The 21,566-nt window shown below is 41.4% G+C and overlaps 1 protein-coding gene across 1 annotated transcript in view; it reads left to right on the top strand.

The window, feature by feature from the left end:
- The window catches only part of LOC142196195 (transcription factor CP2-like), a 34,094-nt gene extending 14,007 nt beyond the window's left edge, over positions 1-20,087 (top strand). Inside the window, exons 7-15 of the mRNA XM_075266415.1 lie at positions 6,003-6,113; positions 7,847-7,935; positions 10,058-10,130; positions 11,683-11,776; positions 13,558-13,648; positions 15,244-15,341; positions 15,445-15,587; positions 17,586-17,637; positions 20,050-20,087. Of these exons, the coding sequence (XP_075122516.1) occupies positions 6,003-6,113; positions 7,847-7,935; positions 10,058-10,130; positions 11,683-11,776; positions 13,558-13,648; positions 15,244-15,341; positions 15,445-15,587; positions 17,586-17,637; positions 20,050-20,087 (789 nt within the window). The remainder of the gene's footprint in view (positions 1-6,002; positions 6,114-7,846; positions 7,936-10,057; positions 10,131-11,682; positions 11,777-13,557; positions 13,649-15,243; positions 15,342-15,444; positions 15,588-17,585; positions 17,638-20,049) is intronic.
- Positions 20,088-21,566: the final 1,479 nt, after the last annotated feature.

The following is a 21,566-nucleotide window of genomic DNA, read 5'->3' as shown; positions in this document are numbered from 1 at the left end:
GCATCACATCCCGCAAACAACAAGCCCTTATATGGCCACGTCACCAGAAAAATAAAGAAAATATAGCATCTAGTAATGTGAAGACAAACAACCCCAAAATCGCCAAATCATTAGAATACCACTGGCGGCGTCAGGTAGGGAATATATAAGCTGTGCAAGCGGATATCAAGGGACACCCCAGATTTACAGCTTACGAGGGAAAAGACACCGGAAGTGACCCCCTAAGTGACCCCAGAGTGACTCCCCCAATCATGGGACATAGTAGGGAATTTGGTGTTTGCAATGTCCTCCACACCGCTTATATATTCCCTCTTCGCCATCCCCTCTGCAATCACATCCGGGGTACTAATACTCACTACACCCCCTGATATATTCTTTCAGGGGTGCAGTTTTCAAAATGGGGTCACTCCTTTGGGGAATCCAGTTTTCTGGTACGTTATAGGCTCTACAAACATGACATGGCGTCCGGATACCAAACATCTGAATCTGTACTCTAAAAGTCGCATAGCGCTCCTTCCCTTCTGCGCCCTGCTGTGCGCCCAAACTGCAGTTTATGCCACATGTATGACACTGGTGTACCCAGGATAACGGACGTAATGTCATATGTGGGTATAAACTGATATTAGGGCACAGCCGGACACAGAAGGGTTATTGGGTTTTTGGAGCGCAGACGGTTTGGTTTTTGGATGCCATGACACTTTTGCAGAGCTGAAGCGCCAGTAAAGTGGAATCCCCTGATATGTGACCTTATTTTGGAAACTACACCCCTGAAGGATTTATCCAGGGGTACAGAGAGCATTTTTAACCCCCAAGTGTTGCTATAACATTATCCATAAATGAATACAAAGCTGATTGTGAGAAGTGAAAATGCCAATTTTTCCAAGAATCGGTCATTTCAGTGCGTAATATGTTGTGTCCGACTCGTATCAGAGATGAACGCTCTGAAAGCTGTTATGCCCGGGATACCCACTTAACAGTTTTTGGAGTGTGTATCTCTGCTGACATAAGTTGGGCACAACATATCAGATACTGAAATGGCGAATCTCTGGAAAACTTCATTTTTAACTTCTCATTATCAGCCGCAATTTCATTTCTGGAAACCAAATAAATGCAACCCTCAAGGGTTAAAATGCTCGCTACACCGCTTGATAAATGCCATCAGTGGGGTAGTGTCCAAAATGGGGTGAGATGTCTGCAGATTCCACTTCAGGGGCTCTGCAAAAGTGGCATGGTGTCCTAAAACCAAACTGTGCTCCAAAAACCAATATAGCGCTCCTTTCCTTCTGTGCCCAAACAGCCTTTCTACCTACATATGGCATTAAGTCCGTTATCCGGGGTACACCAGTGTCATACATGTGGGCATACACCGCCATTTGGGTACACAGCAGGGCGCAGATGTGAAGGAGCGCTATGTGCTTTTGGAGTGCAGATTTAGATTGTTGGTTTTTGGACACCATGTCATATTTGCCGAGACCCTAAAATTTCCCCTACAAAATGGGGTCACTTCTTGGCGAATTCCAGTTTACTGGCACCTTCAGGGCTCTGCAAAAGCAACATGGCGCCCCGAAAGTCCCTCTAACACTGTACCCCAATAGCTAAAAAGCGCACTGCTCCTTCTCTTCTGAGCCCTGCTGTGTGCCCAAGCTGCAGTTTACACCCACATATATAATTTTTTGACCCTCGGGATGGCCCCTTAATAGTTTTAGGAGTGCAGGTCTCTGACAACACAAAGTGGGTGCAACGTATTGGGCACCGAAATGGCATATTTCTTTAAAAATTTCAATTTTCATTTTGTACATTAATTTTTGGGAAGCATTTTTAGGCTCAAAATGATACCCCTTGATACATTCCTTGATGGGTGTAGTTTTTAAAATGGAGTCACATTTGAGGGGTTTCCATTGTATTGGTACTTTAGGGGTTCAGCAAATGCGACATGGCACCTGAAAACTATTCCAGCAACATCTGCCCTCCAAAATCCAAATAGCGCTCATTCCATTCTGAGCCCCACCATGTCCCCATAGAGCAGATTATGGCCACATATGGGGTATTGCCATGTTCAGGAGAAATTGTGTAACAAACTGTGGGGGGCTTTCTCTCCTTTAACCCCTTGTGAAAATGAAAACTTTGGGGATAAAGGGACATTTTACTAATTTTTAACCTACACATCCCTAAGTTAGTAAAATCTGTGAAACGGCTATAGGGTCAAAATGTTCACTATACCCCTCAATGAATACCTTAAGGGGTCTAGTTTATAAAATGGGGTCATTTATGAGGGGTTTCAAGTGTTTTGGTAACTCAAATCTTGTTTGAATGTGCAATGGGCCTGAAATATCTGCAAGCAAAATTTGTGTCTTGAAATCCAGTTGGTGATCCCTTCTTTTTGGGCCCTACTGTGCGTCCGTACATAGAATTAAGGCCCCAAAGTGTACATTTTTGAACACTGGAGAAATGGGGCCATCTATTTTGGGGTGTTTTTCTTCATTTTCATGTGTTATGTGCAAAAAACTGCCTTTAAAATTACTCTTGTGTAAAAAAATGAGAATTTTTTGTTTGACGCAAATTCTTTTAAAACCTATGGGGTCAAAATACTCACTATACCCCTCAATGAATACCTCAAGGGGTCTAGTTTATAAAATGGTGTCATTTATTGGGGTTTTCAATTGTTTTGGTAACTCAAATCTTGTTTGAATGCGCAATGGGCCTGAAACATTTAGAAGCAAAAATTGTGTCTTGAAATCCAGTTGGTGCTCCCTTCTTTTTGGGCCCTACTGTGCGTCCGTACATGGGATTAAGGCCACAAAGTGTACATTTTTGACCACGGGAGAAATGGGGTCATCTATTTTGGGGTGTTTTTCTTCATTTTCTTGTGTTATGTGCAAAAAAAAAACGTCCTATAAAATGACACTTGTGTAAAAAATATGAAATTTTTTTTGTTTGACGCAAATTTTCTCAAAACTTATAGGGTCAAAGTACTCTCTATACCCCTCAATGAATACCCTAAGGGGTCTAGTTTATAAAAGTGTCATTTATGGGTGTTTTCAATTGCTTTGGTAACTCAAATCTTGTTTGAATGTGCAATGGACATAAAATATCTGCAAGCAAAATTTGTGTTTTGAAATCCATTTGGCCCTCCCTACCTCTTAGGCCCTACTATATGTGCGTACATAGGACTAAGGCCACAAAGTGAACATTTTTTAACACGGGAGAAGTGGGGTGATATATTTTGGGGTGTGTTTCTTCTTTTTGATGTGTTGTGTGCAAAAAAACTGGCTTTAATATGACACATATTTGAAGAAAATGAAAATGAAATTTTTTTCATCATTTGTAGTAATTCTTGCAAAACAATATTTGTTTGATCAAAATGCTCACTATACCCCTCAAAGAATACCTGAAGGGGTCTAGTTTTCCAAATTGGGTCATTTAATGGGAGTTTGTCATTATGCCACCTATTCCTGTCTGCAAACAGAGCTTGGTACAGGAAAAAATCACACACTCAAAATTTCCAAAATTTGCTTATAAACTTGATAAACTTGTAAATTGTCTAAGTTACTCAAATATGCTAAAATTATCTCAAATATGCTTGAAACACAAAAGGAACATTTGGAAATATATAACTACTAACTTTTTTTGCCCTGTATTATTGTGTATATGTGAGATATCGCAGCTAAAAATGGAAAACATTGAAAAATTTTCAAAATTTTCAGCATTTGAGTTTTTTTTAATAAATTTACACAAGTTATATCAGTCTAATTTTACCTTCTCAGTAAAGTACAACATGTCACGAAAAAACAATATCAGAATCGCTTGGATGCAATATACTGTTACAGAATTATTCATTGATAAAGTCACACAGGGCAAATTTCAAAAATTTGGCTTGGTCATTAAGGTCCAAAACAGGCTGGTCACTAAGGGGTTAAAATGTCAGTTTGCTTTAGTTTTTTTTTTTTTTTTTTTTTCTTTTCTCTTAATCCCGTTATCTGTCCTCTAGTCAAGTCTTCTCAGAGATTAAGAGACATATAATGTCCTTATCTCTACTGTTTACAATTTTCTACTTTAAATCCCTTATCTGTCCTCTAGTCAAGTCGTCTTGTCTTCTAGTCAAGTATGTGTGAACCAAGCCCTAGATCTTATTTTCATATTTTTCCCATAATCTCCCAGTGGAGCAAAAAAGGCTTTGTAAGACTCCATATGATTGCAAAAGTACACACTCCCAAAGGAGTGTAATTCTCCCCTATCTTCAGTGTTTTATTCTTAAAGGGATCCTATCATTTAAACTCAAATTTTTTTTGTTTTATTTTTTTCTGCCTAGCATGTAGGAATAGCCTTAAAACAGGCTATTCTTTTCCTACCTTTAGATGTCTTCTCCAGGCTGCTGATGGGGTAAAATCCTGTTTTTTGCCACCATGCAAATTAGCTTTCCCGCAGCACTGGGGGCGTCCCCGATGCTGCAAGAGAACTCTCAGCACCGCTTCCATCTTCAGCAACTGGATCTTCACGCATTGGCTTCAAACTTCTAGGCCTCGGGCAAAGCTCACTGTGCATGCCTGCTGGCCACAAGAAAATGGCCACTTACACAGCAGGCTGATTAGGCCCATTCATTCAGACCTAATCCGGAGTGGAATGCCGCGTAGTATGTTCACACATGTAATCCATATTTCACCATGTGAACATACCCTTAGCTTTATCTTAAACTGGGTCTGTCACCACAGAATATTTTCTAAACCCGTACAAAGACAATAATAATAATAATTCACTGTGCTACGAAGTGCAGCCTTGCTACTGAAAAATTCACTTCAGTACATCCTACAAATGTTTTTCAGAGGTTGTGGAGATCAGGTGAAAATGGCTGTTTTGGCAGATGTTTGTGTAAGGACAGTGAAATTATATATATATATATATATATATATATATATATATATATATATATATATATATATATATATATATATATATATATATATATATATATATATATATATATATATATATATATATATATATATATATATATATATCATTCACTTTATTATCCTTCTATTACACAGCTCTGATCTCAGCTTCTGAGAAAGCCAGGGCTGTTATCTCTGTGTAAACACATGCTAACCCACAGTGTGTATGCACATTTGCATATTATCTGATCTGCTCCGGTGCTGACAAAAAGACATGGGCAAACGCCTTTAATCCACGTTGGCAGTTTGTCAATTTTAAACATGCTTGGATTAAGAAAATCTAGTTTGTTGCAAGCGATGAAGGTAGCCAGAAGTCACAGAGCTCTCCACGTGGAGCTGAGGGGGATCGACTCAACAACACACACATTATATGGCGTCCCAGCGAGCTGCTGATGTGCCGGAACAATCACAGCGTGAGGAAAGAGTTCAGCAGCAGGCTAGCTGGCAAAACGCCGGAGCAGGCGGATCATCAACACCAACACGCTCATTATATGATGTTTCATCGTGGTGCTGAGATGCCGGAACAATCACAGGCACAGCGCAAGAAAAAAGTTCAGCGGCAGGCCAGCTTGAGAGCTGCCAAAACGCTGGAGCATGCAGATTGGCGCCAACAACACACTCATATGTGAGACTGCTGGTGCATGGAGAAGGCTAATTAGCATATGAGTAAAAAACGGGCTTATTCAAAGACTGAGGCAATTTACATACAAAAGGTAGGTGTGGAATAGCCTTTCTAACGGCTATGCAAGAATTTGCTTAGCTAAAAATGACTTTTCCCAATGATAGAGCTCCTTTAACTCCTCTTATGGTAACGTTGGGAATATTGAAACAAGATTTTTGACAGTAAGGTGTTTTTTTTTTTTTTTTTTTTTGACTCCCACAATTCATGGTGTCTCACTGGTATCTATAATGTCCATGTTGACAGTAAGTGTTGGGCTCTAGTCCTTCAGAACTTCGTTGCCCATCTTAATTTCTGGGCCCCCATCAGTGACCGCCTTGTCTGAATCAACACATTTGTTTTATTGCTGTTCTTTTTGTCTTATTACTCTGCAGCCTAAAGGAGCAGACCGAAGGCAGAGAATGGATCGAGAAAAGATGGCAAAGCGAACACCACAAGAGAAGGAGAAATATCAGCCTTCTTATGACACCACAATTTTAACAGAGGTGAATGGTTGCTTAAATCAAAATAGTAATACTATCCCTATCCAGTTTATAGCTGCCACGGGACAGTAAATCTAAAAATTGGACTGAGAAGATATGTTATGTCATAAGTAAAAGGCCCCTAGGGGCAATTTCAACAGAGGAATTTGTGGTGATCTTTCACCTCAAATTCCTCTACAAAAACTGTCCCATGGTGCATATCTGAAGCCTAGAGTCGGCTTTGTTGCAGGCTTCCATGATTATTAGTCCCAATGTATATGACGCTGATCAAGTGCAATCCTTGTGATTCAGCCACGGAAACCTTGGCAAGATCAAGCAGGACACTGTGACAGTCACGTCTATCTGCACAGATTTCAGGAATTGGCAACCTCCACAGAATTGGCTCCATGTTCCTCCCTGTGAATGTGCCAGAAGTATTGATTAAGGATTCTGAAGTGTGGGACATCACACTAAGGTTCAGCAAAGTATACTGCGGGGGCTGCAGTTAAACTTGCTACCCTGCACATATCTGTGTATGTTGGGAAAACTATACATAACTGTAATCTATAGAAATCCCCCACGTACACTGGTGTGCTGGAGCCTTCTGTCTGGTAGCCTGAACGACCTTTATGGAACACTTTGTGATAATGTCACATGACCAAAACGGGCCTTGAGTCAAAGATGGAACACGCACCTGTTTCTGCCCGAAGTCCTGAGTGTATGTGTGTTGTGGGCTGTTTGTTGTCTACAGTATGATGTCTCTAGACCATGCACATTACTATGTACTGCATGTATGTTATGAACTGTATGTGTTGTGTACAGTATGTCGGTCCTTTATGTAGACAATGTACAGTACTATTTCTGTTGTCCTGTATTTACAACTGATGCACAATGGCATAGCACTCATAGTGCCCTGGATATAGTCACTACACACTGCCACTAGTCCTGCATGCTGGGTGTAATTCTTGATCTCTTATCTGTGTTGTGTTTCTTTGTTTATATATTTGGGCACTGCACAGTACCACTTATCTAGTCCTGTATGCTGGGGGTAACTCAGTATCTGCTCTTATTCTGTGTAATGCATTGTATACAGTACCACTTTTCTAGTCCTGATTATTAGTACTACTTCTCTTCCCCTGTATGGGCACTGCACAGTACTACTTTTCCCCTGTATGGGCACTGCACAGTACTACTTCTCTTGCCTTGTATGGGCACTGCACAGTACTACTTCTCTTGCCCTGTATGGGCACTGCACAGTACTACTTTTCCCCTGTATGGGCACTGCACAGTACTACTTTTCCCCTGTATGGGCACTGCACAGTACTACTTTTCCCCTGTATGGGCACTGCACAGTACTACTTTTCCCCTGTATGGGCACTGCACAGTACTACTTCTCTTGTTCTTTATGCTGGGTTTAATTCTCAGTATCTGGTCTTATTCTGTATACATGGACGCTCCACTGTACCACCTCTTATGCTATATGCTTGATATAATTCTCAGTATCTATTACTTTGGGTTTATGGGCAGTGTACACTACCACTTCCCGAGTCCTCTGTGTTGGGTGAAATTTTTAGTATGAACTGAGCTTAATTGAGGGGGAAGGGGATTCCTTCGCTCTTGCCTCATGCAGCAGAAAGACTAGGTGCAAACCTGGAGGTGATGGGTTAGTACAGTGTTAGCAAAGAATGTTTTTTTTTTTTTTGTTTTTTTTATGAAAAGGTTTTCAGTATTCTTATATATTACTTCTGTGTTTGCAGTGCTCACCGTGGCCTGATACCGCATTTGTCCCAAATGCTCTCTCCCCTAGATTTAATAGTGCACACAGTAGTTTTACAGTTGGCGAAGGGTAAGTTGTGTTCTGTGTGCAGGAGCCTTACACATAGATATTATAGCAATGTTCAAACTGTAACCTTTACATAAATAAATTTAAAAAATCACTGTTTACTGTAGGGCTGTGCTTGTAATGGAATTTGATAAATTTATTTCAGTCATTAGGATTTTTATCAGAATCATGAGATCACTGTTAACCTTTCCCTGGAGTCTGATATCTTCCATGCATACTTTGTCCTTTCTATGATCAACAGTTTCTTCCCTGTAGTTGGCAGTTAGGTGGTAGGATGGGGCACCTACATAAAATGAGTGGCTCTCCCTGTGCCAAATTATTCAACCTATTTAGTCCAAGAAAATGCTGCTTCAGATTATTTGACCTGGGGGTTGTGATGTCGTCAGTACTCCCCAGGTCAACCAACCATAAGCAATCCCTGGACCAGGTAAGGGGACAACCCCCTTAAATAAGAGACATCACAATTTATTTTGGGCATAAATTGCTTAGCTAAGCTTGCAGTCTATACTTGTATTATCCTTCTATTCTTGATCTCTACAGGGCTATGTCTGTCGTAGCTTTGTCTTTCATGGAATCTAGTGAATTTAGACTGTGCTGAGCTCTTCATAAGCTGAGAAAATTCTGCTGAGCTGTCGTGCAGATGCCCAGTCTGTACATGTGCTCGATGGCACTACTGTCCAGGCTTCATCTGAAAAGGACAGATCTGCAGCTCATTTCACATGATGCTGATTTTTTTTTTTTTTTTTTTTTTTTCACCTCTAAATCCTTGTGAACGTACACTGACCTATATATGGGAGGGAATTGTATAGCTGCTCATAAACACTAACCTAAGACTAGCCAACCACAATATTCTCCTCTTCATAGCTCTCACATAACGGTACTTTCTGACCATTTTAATGTCTGTTAAGTTATGCAATATATGTTATGTAATATACCATTTGACATTTCCTTTATAAATATTTTCCATACTTGTATGGCGCCATCATATTCTGCAGCGTTTACAAACGTGTTGAGTCACTATAGGGCTCACAATCTATATTCCCTATCAGTACGTCTTTGGAGTGTGGGAGGAAACTGAAGTACCCGGAGGAAACCATGCAAAGACAGGGAGAACATACAAACGCCTTGCAGATGTTGTCTTTATCGCATTTTTCAAAACTCCTAGAGGAGACACCACATATAGATAAAAAAAAAATAAATTACTTTTTAAAACTTCTTTGGTGGTTAAAGGAAGTGGAGGGGTCAGTATAACTATCCTTTGGTCTATTGCCTTATTTTTGGTAGTCTAGGATAGGTAAGTTGGTGGTGGTGACTGTTGTATTAAAAAAATAAATAAAAATTTCCCTGACACTAGGCGAATAAAATGCTCTGTAGCACACATTATACAAAGCCTTACTACATATTATAGAGGGTGGATTTTTGTATATATATATATATATATATATATATATATATATATATATATATATATATATATATATATATATATATTCTCTACTCCAACAGCCCCTCTCAGCATGCTAGTCAGAAGAAGCAGCAAAACAAGATGAATGTCTAAGGGGCCTATCATAATGTCATGTGCAAATGATAGATCACATGCTTATTACATCAACTAATTTTCTTCACATCTTCCACCTCATTTTCCTGTCTCTGCTTCTTGTCCGGTGTTAGGACCTACATGTTGGTGGGGCTGTGGTCCTCATGCAGTCCTCCATGCTGAATGGAATATGCAGCCTCCTCTCCTGCACTGATCTGACCGATTGCTGTTGATCAGCTAAAACGATTTATCAGCGTTATTTCTGATCATTGTGTAAGCAGTCATGGTAGTCTGCCATTGCAGGAGTTTCCTGACCTTGGATTATAAGGCCCTTTTTAGAAGGGTTCCCAACCCCCCCCCTTGCCAAAAAGTGTATATTATAGTCCAGAAGATACAGTAAATCATACCCAGCATTAGGCTACAGTGAGTTCATGCTATGTAAGCTAAAAGGTTTTATGGTCATCCATTTCTTTTTTTTTTTTTTTTTTTTTTTTCCTTCATGCTTAGTGTTGAAACGCTCCTATATATCCAGTATGATGATCCTGTATGTAACATGGTAGTAAGGTCAGTTTCTTTTTTGTTTTCCAGTAGCTGTTCTCTGAATCTACCTGAGCCACCCACACCTATGGTGGATGTAAGTTCAGGAATGACCGCTGTTCAGGTACTGATTTCATTTCTGTAAGATTTGGACGTGGGTGGTGGACATGTATACACGTTCACAGTATGAGCGCTCAAAACAGATCCTATTCACTTCAATGTGTGCTGGCTTACGCATGCTACACACTGAAATCAATGGGTTAAAAAGCCTCCCATTGCTTTCACTGTGTAGCACACATAAGCTGGCACACATTGAAGTGAATGGGATCTGTTTTGAGCACTCACACTGTGAACGTGTATACGTGTCTGAGCGGAGTGTTACTGTGTGAAGGCAGCCTTACACTGCATTTATGGCGCTAGTCAATTTTATATTTTTCTGTAGTTGTCATATGGAGAATGTGTGAGCAAAGTAACAGTTACTACAGTTTGCATGATGAATGCCTATTACGAACAGCTAAAAGGGTGTTGAGATTATATAACTTTTTTAAAGCCCATGGGATATTACTCGCTTCTCTGGCCAAGATCCAGTTACGAGTGGGATCTTCTTTACTAAAACACACAGGATCAATAGAGGTCCTCTGCTTGCAACTTTCAATTCTCTCATAACTATGTTGTGCTGTTTCTCTGTTCTTCCTCCTAGAATTCAGTGAATAAACTGACTACTGGGTATTATTGTTCACCTTGCCAAAGGGCTGTAAGGTCTGACAGGATAGTGTGAGATGTCAGGGGCACACCCTACGCTGTCGGTTTAGCCCCGGACTGCACAGCGACACATGTTGTGTTCAAAAAGTTCAGTGTATCTCTCTAGTGCTATTTTGTACCATGTGCTGTAACAATCTCAGCAGACTGGAATGTGTTTGATTCTGACTGATAGTCACTAGAGATGAGCGAACACTGTTCGGATCAGCCGATCCGAACAGCACACTCCCATAGAAAAGAATGGAAGCACCTGTGACGCTGACTTTGCCGGCGTCACAGGTGCTTCCATTCATTTCTATGGGAGCGTGCTGTCTGGATCAGCTGATCCGAACAGTGTTTGCTCATCTCTAATAGTCACATGAATTTTTTATTTATACCATAGACATGGAAGTTGCATGCGTCTTGACTGTTTTTACAGCCAACACTTTTCCTTCTGACATTTGTGTGACTTTGTTGCTCAACACATGTTGGCACATAGACCAAGCTTTATGTATAAGTTTCTTGGAGGAATAGCAGAAATAGCACAATGGGTGTTAGGAGAGATGAAGTCCAGGGATACTAATATATTACAGGAGTGAGATTACAGTCCTGCTTGTCCACCTATCTACCATTATGGGTATGGTCTATTGCAGAATTACAAACCTGATGTATCGCATGAAAAGGGTTGTTCAATGATCTGACACACGGCTAGTGTTGTGCACACCTCCTGTGCTGATAACCTGTCTGGTGTGCAGCTTTCTCTACTCCTAAGGTCAGGTTGAGCAGTTTTACCAAAATAATATTTGCCTTAGAGTTGAACCTTATTGCAGGTTGAACAAAATCTTCTAAAAGAGAAAATGCCGTTCTCAGTGAGACACTGGTTTTGTTGCGTAATGTACAGAATAGAGTTTGGAGCTCTCGATGTATTTGTCTTGCAGAGTCTCTTGCCTACATCAACCCCTGAGGAGGCACAACAGTGGCTACATAGAAATAGATTTTCTGCATTCTCGTGGCTATTCACAGGTTTCTCAGGTAACTCCTTAGGAGGAAAAGTGTTAATGCAGTGCTGTCTCACGTTCCCGCAACCTGTTCTCTCCCTCCCCTGCTCAATAGACTTGTGTATACTTCTCTCTCACATGGGTGAAAAATGTCTGAGCATAAAATACTGCGTTCTGGGTGGAAAGGCAAATGCTCTAGACACACTTTACTATAAGCAGAGGCAGCTCCTGTTAATCCTAGCAAGTCATTCCTCACTGTCCCAGACCTTGGCAGGATTGCTATACATATACATATAAACTGCCAGTTATTTGAGGAGTCATCAAATCTGACTGGCCTTTATGATGACTTTATTTTTATTCACCCCCCCCCCCCCCATAAAGTCATAAAGCCCTTTATGATCACTCCTCAGTTTTTATTCCCCCCCCCCCAGTCAGATTTGAAGACTCCTCAAATACCAAGTTATGGTTTATGTTGCACGATATAGGCATGAGTATCTGACCACTGAGGGTCCCTATAATAGTGGGAGGGTCCCAGGTCCTCCAGTGTCTATGGAGCAGCAGTCGTGTGCTTCTGCCCCTTTCTTTTCTATGAGGCTGCCAAAGACCAGCAAGTTGAATGGAGAAGTAGCGGATCTCTCTTGCTTACTCCTTTTAAGAATACCTTTTTAAAGTGTCCTTGCAGCAATGCTTTTTCATCCAACCTGATATCGGACATGGAGAGATGCTCTTGCACATTGGGCAGAGCAGCTCCCCCTACAACTGTATGGTGCTCAGCGAGTATTGTGCCAGTTCCTAATAATTGTAATAGGATCTCTGTATAAAACTGCATAATTGCATCTCTGTATGGATAGATTGGGTATATGCCTGGATGGACCCTTGAAGGGGGCAGTCCTCAAAGCCCAGCGATGGAAATTAGGCTGTGCTTGGAGATAGAGATTTATAGATATTAAATAATGTTTAACAAGGAAAACCGGACAGAGCTCCACTAAACAAAATGAATCCAGTTGTCAGTATGGGAAATTAACTTGCCCACATTTTCTCTTCGGGCTTCATCCACACAAGATTTACAGCAGGTTACCCGCCAGTCTAGTCTTGGCGACTATCCTCAGCTTTGTACCGTACTGGCATAGTATAGTGGATTAGTTTACCTAATCTCTCCCTCATTCTGTGACTAAAACCTACTCTGACCTGTCCTGCAGGATTTTAACCCTTAGCATGTCAATTTATTTTGTGGGTTTAAGTCACAGCTTGCAAACTTTTTCAGAGTAAAGGCAATGGCGTTGCAAAAACTGATCCTTCACAAGAATTCGCTGCTGATTTTCTGTGACTAAAAAATTAGCAACAAAATAGTCTTGTGCGGATGTACCCTTAAAGGATTTACTTTTGTGACCTATCAATTAGACAAGTTATAAACTGTGTGGTAGATGGGGTTCAGGCTCGAGTCCTCGGCTGGACAGTCACACCGCCACTATATAGAGTAGATCTGCAGTCAGCGCTTGCATTTATCTGTTTCCCAATGGTCCTGTTCACATTGATTCTAATTGACAAGCCATAGAAGTAAAACAAGAAATGTATAAAAATTGGCCTAAAATATGCATTATTTCTTCTTAAGCTGAGTTTCACATCTGTGTCCATGACTCAACAGACCGGCAGCCTAATATGTGGTTGGCTTAGTGTTTTATTCTTGGCATTAGTCCCTTTTTTTTTTTTGTATATAGGTTTGTAGATGATGGATCCAATACCTTTAGCCACTAAATCTAATCCTACCAACTGCTAAAGATGCTAAGCCAATGTAACATTTTCCATTTGTTTCAGGGACAGACTTATTAAAGCTAACTAAGGATGATGTAATTCAGATCTGTGGCCCTGCAGATGGGATTCGGCTGTTCAACGCACTGAAAGAAAGGTGAACTAATGTCCTTGGCTTTAGCATTGGGTGTTTTACCTGACCAAATGGCTTATTCTCCCTCAATAGGGTGGCTGTTCAGCTGATGTCTCAAATTGAGACCCATTCAGCTCCAATTGGCTTTACTTGGCAGCTGAAGATGGGTCTAAGGAAGTGATTGAGGACATCTTCAGCTGCCACTGAAGGCAGGACAGAGCTGAAAGGGCAGTGCTGTTAAGGAATTCTGCCCCTTTTGTTAAAAGGGGTTGTCTGTGTTTTTTTTTTTTTTTTTTTTTTTTTTTTTTTTAGCATTTTAATAGTTCTGCTGGGGTATTCTTGCACCATATCAAATCTTCATACTCAAGATCTAGCCACATAAACTAGTACTCTCTCATCCCCAGGTCTGTTTCCAGTGTTGTCACTTCATTTTGTCTTTGTGCCAGGTGACCACTGCAGCAAATCAGTTCTCAGCAGTCATGTAACCGGTGACCTCTTCACAATGGCAGTGCCATTACTGAAGAATTTACTGCTGATGCCTGTGATTTGGCTGCAGTGGTCTGCTAGCACAAACTGATGCTACTGGTGAAGTGGATACAGAAAGTTTCCATCACTGAAAATGGAGGCCTGAGGAGAGACTAGTGGTTTATTTAAGGCCCCACTAACAGTATTAAAGGGATCATATCCGTTTTTTTGTTTTTTTTTAAAGGTACCATGTCAGAATAGCCTTAAGAAAGGCTATTTGTCTCCTACCTTTTGTAGTCTTCTCCGTGCCGCCGTTCACCTACAATCCCAGTTCTTGGCAGTATGTAAATGAGTTCTTTTGCAGCACTGGGGTGGGCCCCAACGCTCAGACAGCACTGGGGGCGTCCCCAATGCTGTGAGAGAACTCTCCAGCGTTGCCTCTTCTTCAGCCTCTTCTTCCGGCAATGGTTTGTAACTTCTGGGCCTCGGGCAGAGCAGACTGCATGCCCACAGGCCACGAGAAAATGGCAGCTTGCACAGTATTGTAAGCGGCCATTTCTCGTGGCCTGTGGGCATGCGCAGTCTGCTCTGCCCAAGGCCTTGAAGTTACAAGCCATCGCCGGAAGAAGAGGCTGAAGATGACACTGCTGAAGAGGAGGCGGCGGCGCTGGAGTTCTCTCACAGCATTGGGAATGCCCCCAGTGCTGCGAAAGAACTAACTTGCATGCCGACAAGAACCGGGATTGTAGGTGAACAGCGGCGCGACGGAGACTACGAAAGCTAGGAGACTAATGGCCTTTTTTAAGGCTATTCCGACGTGGTACCTACAAAAAAAAATTGTCTGACTGATGGGATCCCTTTAAATAATTAAAGTATTTGGAAGAAACAACCCTTTAAAGTGCGTGAGCACCTGGACACCCCCACCAATCCAAAGTTCTGACACTTAAGAAGTTTGCTAAAGTGACAGCTACTCTTTAAAGGGTTTCTTTGGGAAAGCAATAATAACTTAAAGGAATAAGATATCACATGATGAGTCATAAATGACTGAAATTCGCAGAAGCTGCTTGTTTTCTCAGGGGGATAATCATTTGGCTAAATTAGATACAGTTTAAGGTTTGTCACACATGACCTCATCTCCTCATTCTACACCATAGGGTGATACCGTCCAGGCTCACAATTTATGTCTGCAAAGAGTCACAGCAGCTATGGGGACATGAGCAGCAGAACCGTGAAAATAGCGAGCAAGGTAATGGTAACATATGATTCTGCAGCACTGACCCATGCCTGAGGCCAATGACTTATTTGTTACAATGCATTTTGGTACATGTTACATTTTCTGACCTTTTTTTCAACAGTGTATCATGCCATCTACCTGGAAGAACCGACATGTATGGAATTAAGTGAAAAGCTTGCCCAACTCTTCAACATTTCTCCTCATCAGATTAACCAGATTTACAAGCAGGGGCCCACAGGCATTCGTGTTATTATGACTGATCAGGTAAGTCACAGATGGATGAGAGATGGGGGGGGGGGGGGGGGGCTTGTAAGTAACTTTATCACTTTTGTGTATCTCATATAAACCCTTTAGCTATAAGCCTTAGAGTAAATTCACATCTTTGCTTGCCTAGGCTGAGTTTGACATAAGACACTCTGTTCATGTATCTGGAAGATTTCAGCATGGCTAAGCAGGGTTTAGGAAACCAATTCCAATTGATATATGGGCCGATTCTCACAGCCCAATCTCAGCCGTGTGAAAGTTGTCTTGGTTCACTGGGTGGACAGGTCCTGTATGCTGACCTATAATAGCACAACACGTTCCAAAAATAAACCTATTCTGACATATCAAAGCACTGTTAGGAGTCTGCAGAGGACATGAGCACTGGTGGTGTAGCTCCTGCACACATTAGTGTTGGTTTTTCTGTCCCTGAAGGAAATGGATAGGGTCACAGTAGACTCATGTACGCCTATATAGTGTAGTAGTATTATGGAATTTCACTGTGTAGGGGCTAAGTCATACCGTGTGATGGGCTAGGAAATGGGGGCATAAACCATGAGATGGGCTTGGAAAAGGTGGCTATATATTGTGATGGGCCAGAAATACAAATACATATAAGAAATATGATTTTTTTTTTTTTTTTTTCTTCCTCCATTCTGCATTGTGGCAGTATGTCCCTACACATTCACTGTTCAATTGGTGCTGCTAGTGCCAGACTGTGTACAAATCCTAGTAACACCTTGGCACAATGCTGTACATGTACATTATTATTCTGACTTGTTTCGGCATAGAAGCTGTGCCCATGTGATTACTGCAGGGGGATCCAGCTATAACTGACTGCCATGCAGAGACTATGATCCTGACCAGTGTTCTCATTGACCACAAACTCTTTTTTTTTTTTTTTTTTTTTTTTTCATATTATCACGCATATTAGTTTGCATTGTAATAACATTTGCAATCACATTAACTAAGCCTCACAGTGGTTTCTACCAAAACTGCTATCTTTGTATTCCATTACCCACAATACAGAATTTGAAGAAAAAAAAATTCTATATGCCCTAAAATTGTCTCTTAAAAATGGTAACCCAAAAATACATGTTGGGCACTGCCATGATTATACGGCCTGCAGAATAAAGTTAGTGTTATTTATACTGCAGTGAATGGGGCAAAATTTGTCAAGCTAATCCGTTATCCGTTCCCTGAAAGGATGCTGGTAACAGAACTCGTCTCACAAATAACACACCTTGAAAGACAGTGGTGTCAAAATGGGGAAAATAAATGTTACACTAGGTTCACACTAAAACTGCCTCTGCTAGAACGGCGGTTACACACTGAGCCCAACAGACCCCTTTGACTGTAATGGGGTCTATCGGGTATTCCTTGTCTTTAACCGGTTAAATTGAAAGCGGCTGAGGACGAAAAAAATCTTCATTCGGGACTCTGATGTAGTCTCCAACTGAGACTCCAACACAGATGTGAACCAAGCCTTAGTGCTGAGGCCAATGATGGTATACACCATGTCACTCTTGCAGTCATACACAATCACTGTACCTTATAAACATCTGCAGGGAGGACTGGAGCACAGCGCTAGAGGGGAGCAAACGATACGTAAGGTTTCGTTTCTTCTGTTATAGTTTATGCTAGTAATTTGTCCCTGGTTGGGCTGGCATGAACTAATTGCATACATTTTCCACGGAGTATTGTCTGAATATAGGTCTTCGTGCACTTAATGGGTCTCCTTGGTGAGAATCAGTAACTGGGACCCTAAGGGCTAGTTCACATGGTGCAAAAGCTTTCTGCCACTTGTATGGTTTTTTTTGTTTTTTTTTGGCACGGCATCTACGATGGGATGCCGATGTAGTACATTGGCATTTCGTCACAGTAACCCGCTCCTGATTAGGCCTGAATTAATGGGCGTAAACAGGAGTGTGTATTGAGCCGTGGAATCCATGGAATATCTTATGTTCATAGCCAACATCTTGTTTTCTTTTGTTTTACTAGATGATCCAAAATTTTCAGGATGAAGCATGCTTTGTGTTGGAAACAATACAAGGTAGGACACAATTCTCTGTAGTTACCTAAGTCTTAGTATATGGCGTCTCCCACTGATATAGCCCATATCTAGATATAGCCCATCCCTATTAGGTGGCTGTGCTGAGCTGTTTTAGCTTGGCTCCCATGCCCTGTGGGGGATGGATTTATAGCAATTAGAAGCTTATTCATTTATCACTGTGGTCCCCCAACCAGTAGCTCTTGTCTCGCCCCAGTCTGTGTGGTTGCTCATGCAAACCCTCAATTATGGCCATAAACATGGCTGGCAATATTGAATATCTATCCAATCCTCGTAGCAGTGCCAGTTTAGATGGGATAATAGGATACCACTAATATAAATGTGGAGAAAAATTATGAAATTGCAAATGTTTCCTTTAATGTGGCCCTCAACTATTGTCAAAGATTAATGTAGCTCACAGTGAGCTAAAGGTTAGGAACCCAGGGCTTAGGGAATAGGTTGAGTTCCTTGGGAGACCCTTTTAAGGAGAGGTTATCCAGCTTGGGCATGACAGGTCCGAATAAGCCCCTCAGCTAGAAGGAGAGTGCTTGTGTATTGTCATTCTAGTAATAAACCTAGTGGCCATTCCTGGAAGATCAGCAGTCCTCATAAATGCCTCAGTGGTGCTATATCTTGTGCTTGTCATCTTACAGGGAGGCCCAGTCACATTGTATCAGTTGCCTTTTTATTTATTCCCACTGTCGCAGTTTATTAGTATGCTGCTCTAGTTAATGCCTCAGTCCCTGTATTACTGTATTTTGGCCTGTTCTTGTAGTAAGCCACTACAGCTTAATTCTGTATAAGATTCTTTTCGCACACATTGCTGGTGTATTGAACTTTAATGTGTTTTTTTTTTTAAATTTCCCCCCCCCCCCAGTTTTTTTATGGTAAAATAGTAAAATGTGGGCCTTCAGCTTATATTAGGGTCGGCTTATACTCGAGCATATATTAAATGTGTTGGAATTCTGGTTTAGTTTGTGGCAAAAAACCCTGAGGATATATCCATGCTATGGGGTGTGACTTAAAGGGGCCAAAAAAATTTTCTATTCATGGATTGAGTACAAATTTCCAATCGTGGGGCCTGACTGCTGAGACCCCCACTGCTCCTAAGAATGAAAAAAATTACCGTATTTTTCGGACTATAAGACGCACTTTTTTTCCCCAAAATTTCGGAGGAAAATGAGGGTGCGTCTTATAGTCTGAATGTGGGTGGAGGAGTGGGTTTGCAGCATGGCCGCGCTACTGCCACCGCTAGTTTTCTTCAGCGGCAGTAGCGCGGCAATCTGCAGGCCCCGGCAGCTAAGACACTCCCCGGCATCTGCTGTAATAGACCGGCGGATGCCGGGGAGTGTCTTAGCTGCCGGGGCCTGCAGATTGCCGCGCTACTGCCACCGCTGGTTTTCTTCAGCGGCAGGAGTGTGACAATACTGCAGGCCCCGGCAGCTAAGACACTCCTCGGCATCCGCCGGTCTATTACAGCAGATGCCGGGGACTGTCTTAGCTGCCGGGGCCGCGCTACTGCCGCTGAAGAAAACCAGTGGTGGCAGTAGCGCGGCCATGCTGCAAATCCACTCCTCCTCCGCAGGTCCCAGCAGTCAGTTAGCCCCCCCCCACCGGCCCCATACCTTTAGTGATGCAGGCCGGCTCCTGCACGGCGAGGCCGCAGGAGCCGACCTGTTCCGATGACAGCCGGGAGCCTAATGAAGGCTCCCAGGCCTGTCATAGATATATATTACTATCGCGGCTGGTCTATGACCCTCCGCGATAGTAATGTATAGAGTCTCCCATAGACGGCAATACACTTGTATTGCCGTTTATGGGACTTGCAATCAAATGATTGCAGGTTCAAGCCCCCTAGTCGGGGGATATTTAAAATAGTAAAAAAAAAAAACACAAAAAAATATAATAAAAAATAAAATAAAAGTTCCCTAGAATACATATAAAAGTATAACATTACTGTGAAACATACACATTAGGTATCCCTGTGTCTGAAAATGCCCGGTCTACTAATATTTTTATGTACAGTGAACGTCAAAATCAAAAGTGCTAAACTGCCGGGTTTTTCTCTGTTTTGCCTCTGAATTAAATAAAAGGTGATCTAAGCAATAAACATTTCCCAAAATGGTATCTAAAAAGTACACCGGGCCCCACAAAAAAACGCTCTATACATCCCCGTACAGCTGCAGGGTCACCTGTCAATGTGGCCTTGCAGCTGTTCCAAAACTACAACTCCCATATATTAAATATTTTACCATTTTTTTGCCTGAAAATTTTTTTTCCCTATTTTTCTCCTCTAAAACCTGGGTGTGTCTTATAGTCAGTGCGTCTTATAGTCCGAAAAATACGGAATATATATATTATATATAAAAAATTTTATTAAATATTTAGTTGTTTTTTTTTTTTTTCTTGTTACAGCTGAAACCAATGATGGCTGCCACATTGTATTGAAATAAGGTCCTGCACAAGATCCACCTTGTCCTCCTCCTCACTGAGGACACAGAGCTGGTCTCTTGGTGCCCTCCTATAGACTCATAAAACTTGAATAACTGGACTCCCCAGGACGGAATGCAGATGTGAATCAACCCTTACTCTGTATTTAAGCCATCCTCCTGCTGCTAATGCATCTGATGTGCCCTTCCTCAAAGCAAATTGAGCGTTTAAGGGGGTTTTAAAGCAAACCGCCAGTGTTCATATGCAACCTCCCCCTGTAAAACCTTTTTTCTCTTTGCACAGTCAGACATGCAGGACTTTGTTTCCATGCAAGAAAGCCCGTTTCAAGGTGCAGAGGCTGCATGCAAACACTGGCGGTTTGGTTTAAATACCCATTGAAATGAGAGGTTTTTAAACTGACCATATGCAAACCGTCCCCAAGTCCTGCTCATTCCTCAGGTGGATTGTACCTGATAACTCCCATTGAAATGACTGGGAGGTGAAAAAAATGTAATTTTCGGGCACTCTGTAAAATCAGTATCGTCTGCTGCTAACAGGTGATTCATGAGGGCAAACAAACTATAGTAGCTGCCTGGAAAAAAACAACTTTGGACTTTTCTAACATCTAGATTCTTCTTTCCCTTATATGTGATAAATAAAATAATAAAAATATAAGATAAAAATGAGCTCCATGTTCTAGGATACAGGTGAAGTTTAGACCAACCTGGAGCGGCCTAATTTAACTTACCCCATGAGCAACATCCCTTTAATCCCCTACTTCTAGCTAATTATTATTTTTTTTTTTTTTTTAACATCCTTTTTATCTTGGGAAAATTCCACCAGACATTTTTACAAATACTTGTTTTATTATCAGTGAATATTCTATTTGTTTACTTATTATGTGAAATCTAGAAAGGTTTGTAACTTATTAAAATTTTAATAAAAATATTATACAAAAATATCTGGTCTAGTTTGTGTTAAGTCAAGCTTCTCTGATTGTAATGTTTCCACCAAAAGAAAATAATTTTCCTGAATGACCAGTCCATCCCAATTTCCCATCTTTATAGCGACAAATTTTGTGGGGTTGAGCGATAACACCAGAATACATCCACTTTGCAGAGAGTCTAAAGCGCTGCGTTTTTTTGTTTACACCACATGAGGGCCCCGGCCTTAAAGACTTTTCACTACCTCCACCAAGTCCAATTCCAAGCACTTCCTCCACGAATTCTGGCATAATTGGAATTTTTCTCTAGCTCTCATTGTTACTGATAAATAAATGTGATCTAGGTTTGGTGCCATTTAGGCTCTGTATTATCAGGTGGGCAGTAGTGTCATGCAGGTAACACTGGGTTCACACATGCCTTTGGGTTAGGGGGGGGGGGGGGGTCCCCAAATGGAATCCCAAACAAAACTTAATCTGCTTAAAAAAAAAAAGCAGATACCCAGGGACGACTTAGACTATAATGGGGGTCTGTCTTCTCTCTGGTTTCTGCCAAAATAGG

This window comes from Leptodactylus fuscus, chromosome 2 (genome assembly GCF_031893055.1).
Source record: "Leptodactylus fuscus isolate aLepFus1 chromosome 2, aLepFus1.hap2, whole genome shotgun sequence".
In the NCBI taxonomy this organism is placed as follows: domain Eukaryota; kingdom Metazoa; phylum Chordata; class Amphibia; order Anura; family Leptodactylidae; genus Leptodactylus; species Leptodactylus fuscus.
Note: the sequence above shows the minus strand (reverse complement) of the source record. Positions and strands in the feature narration are given on the sequence as shown.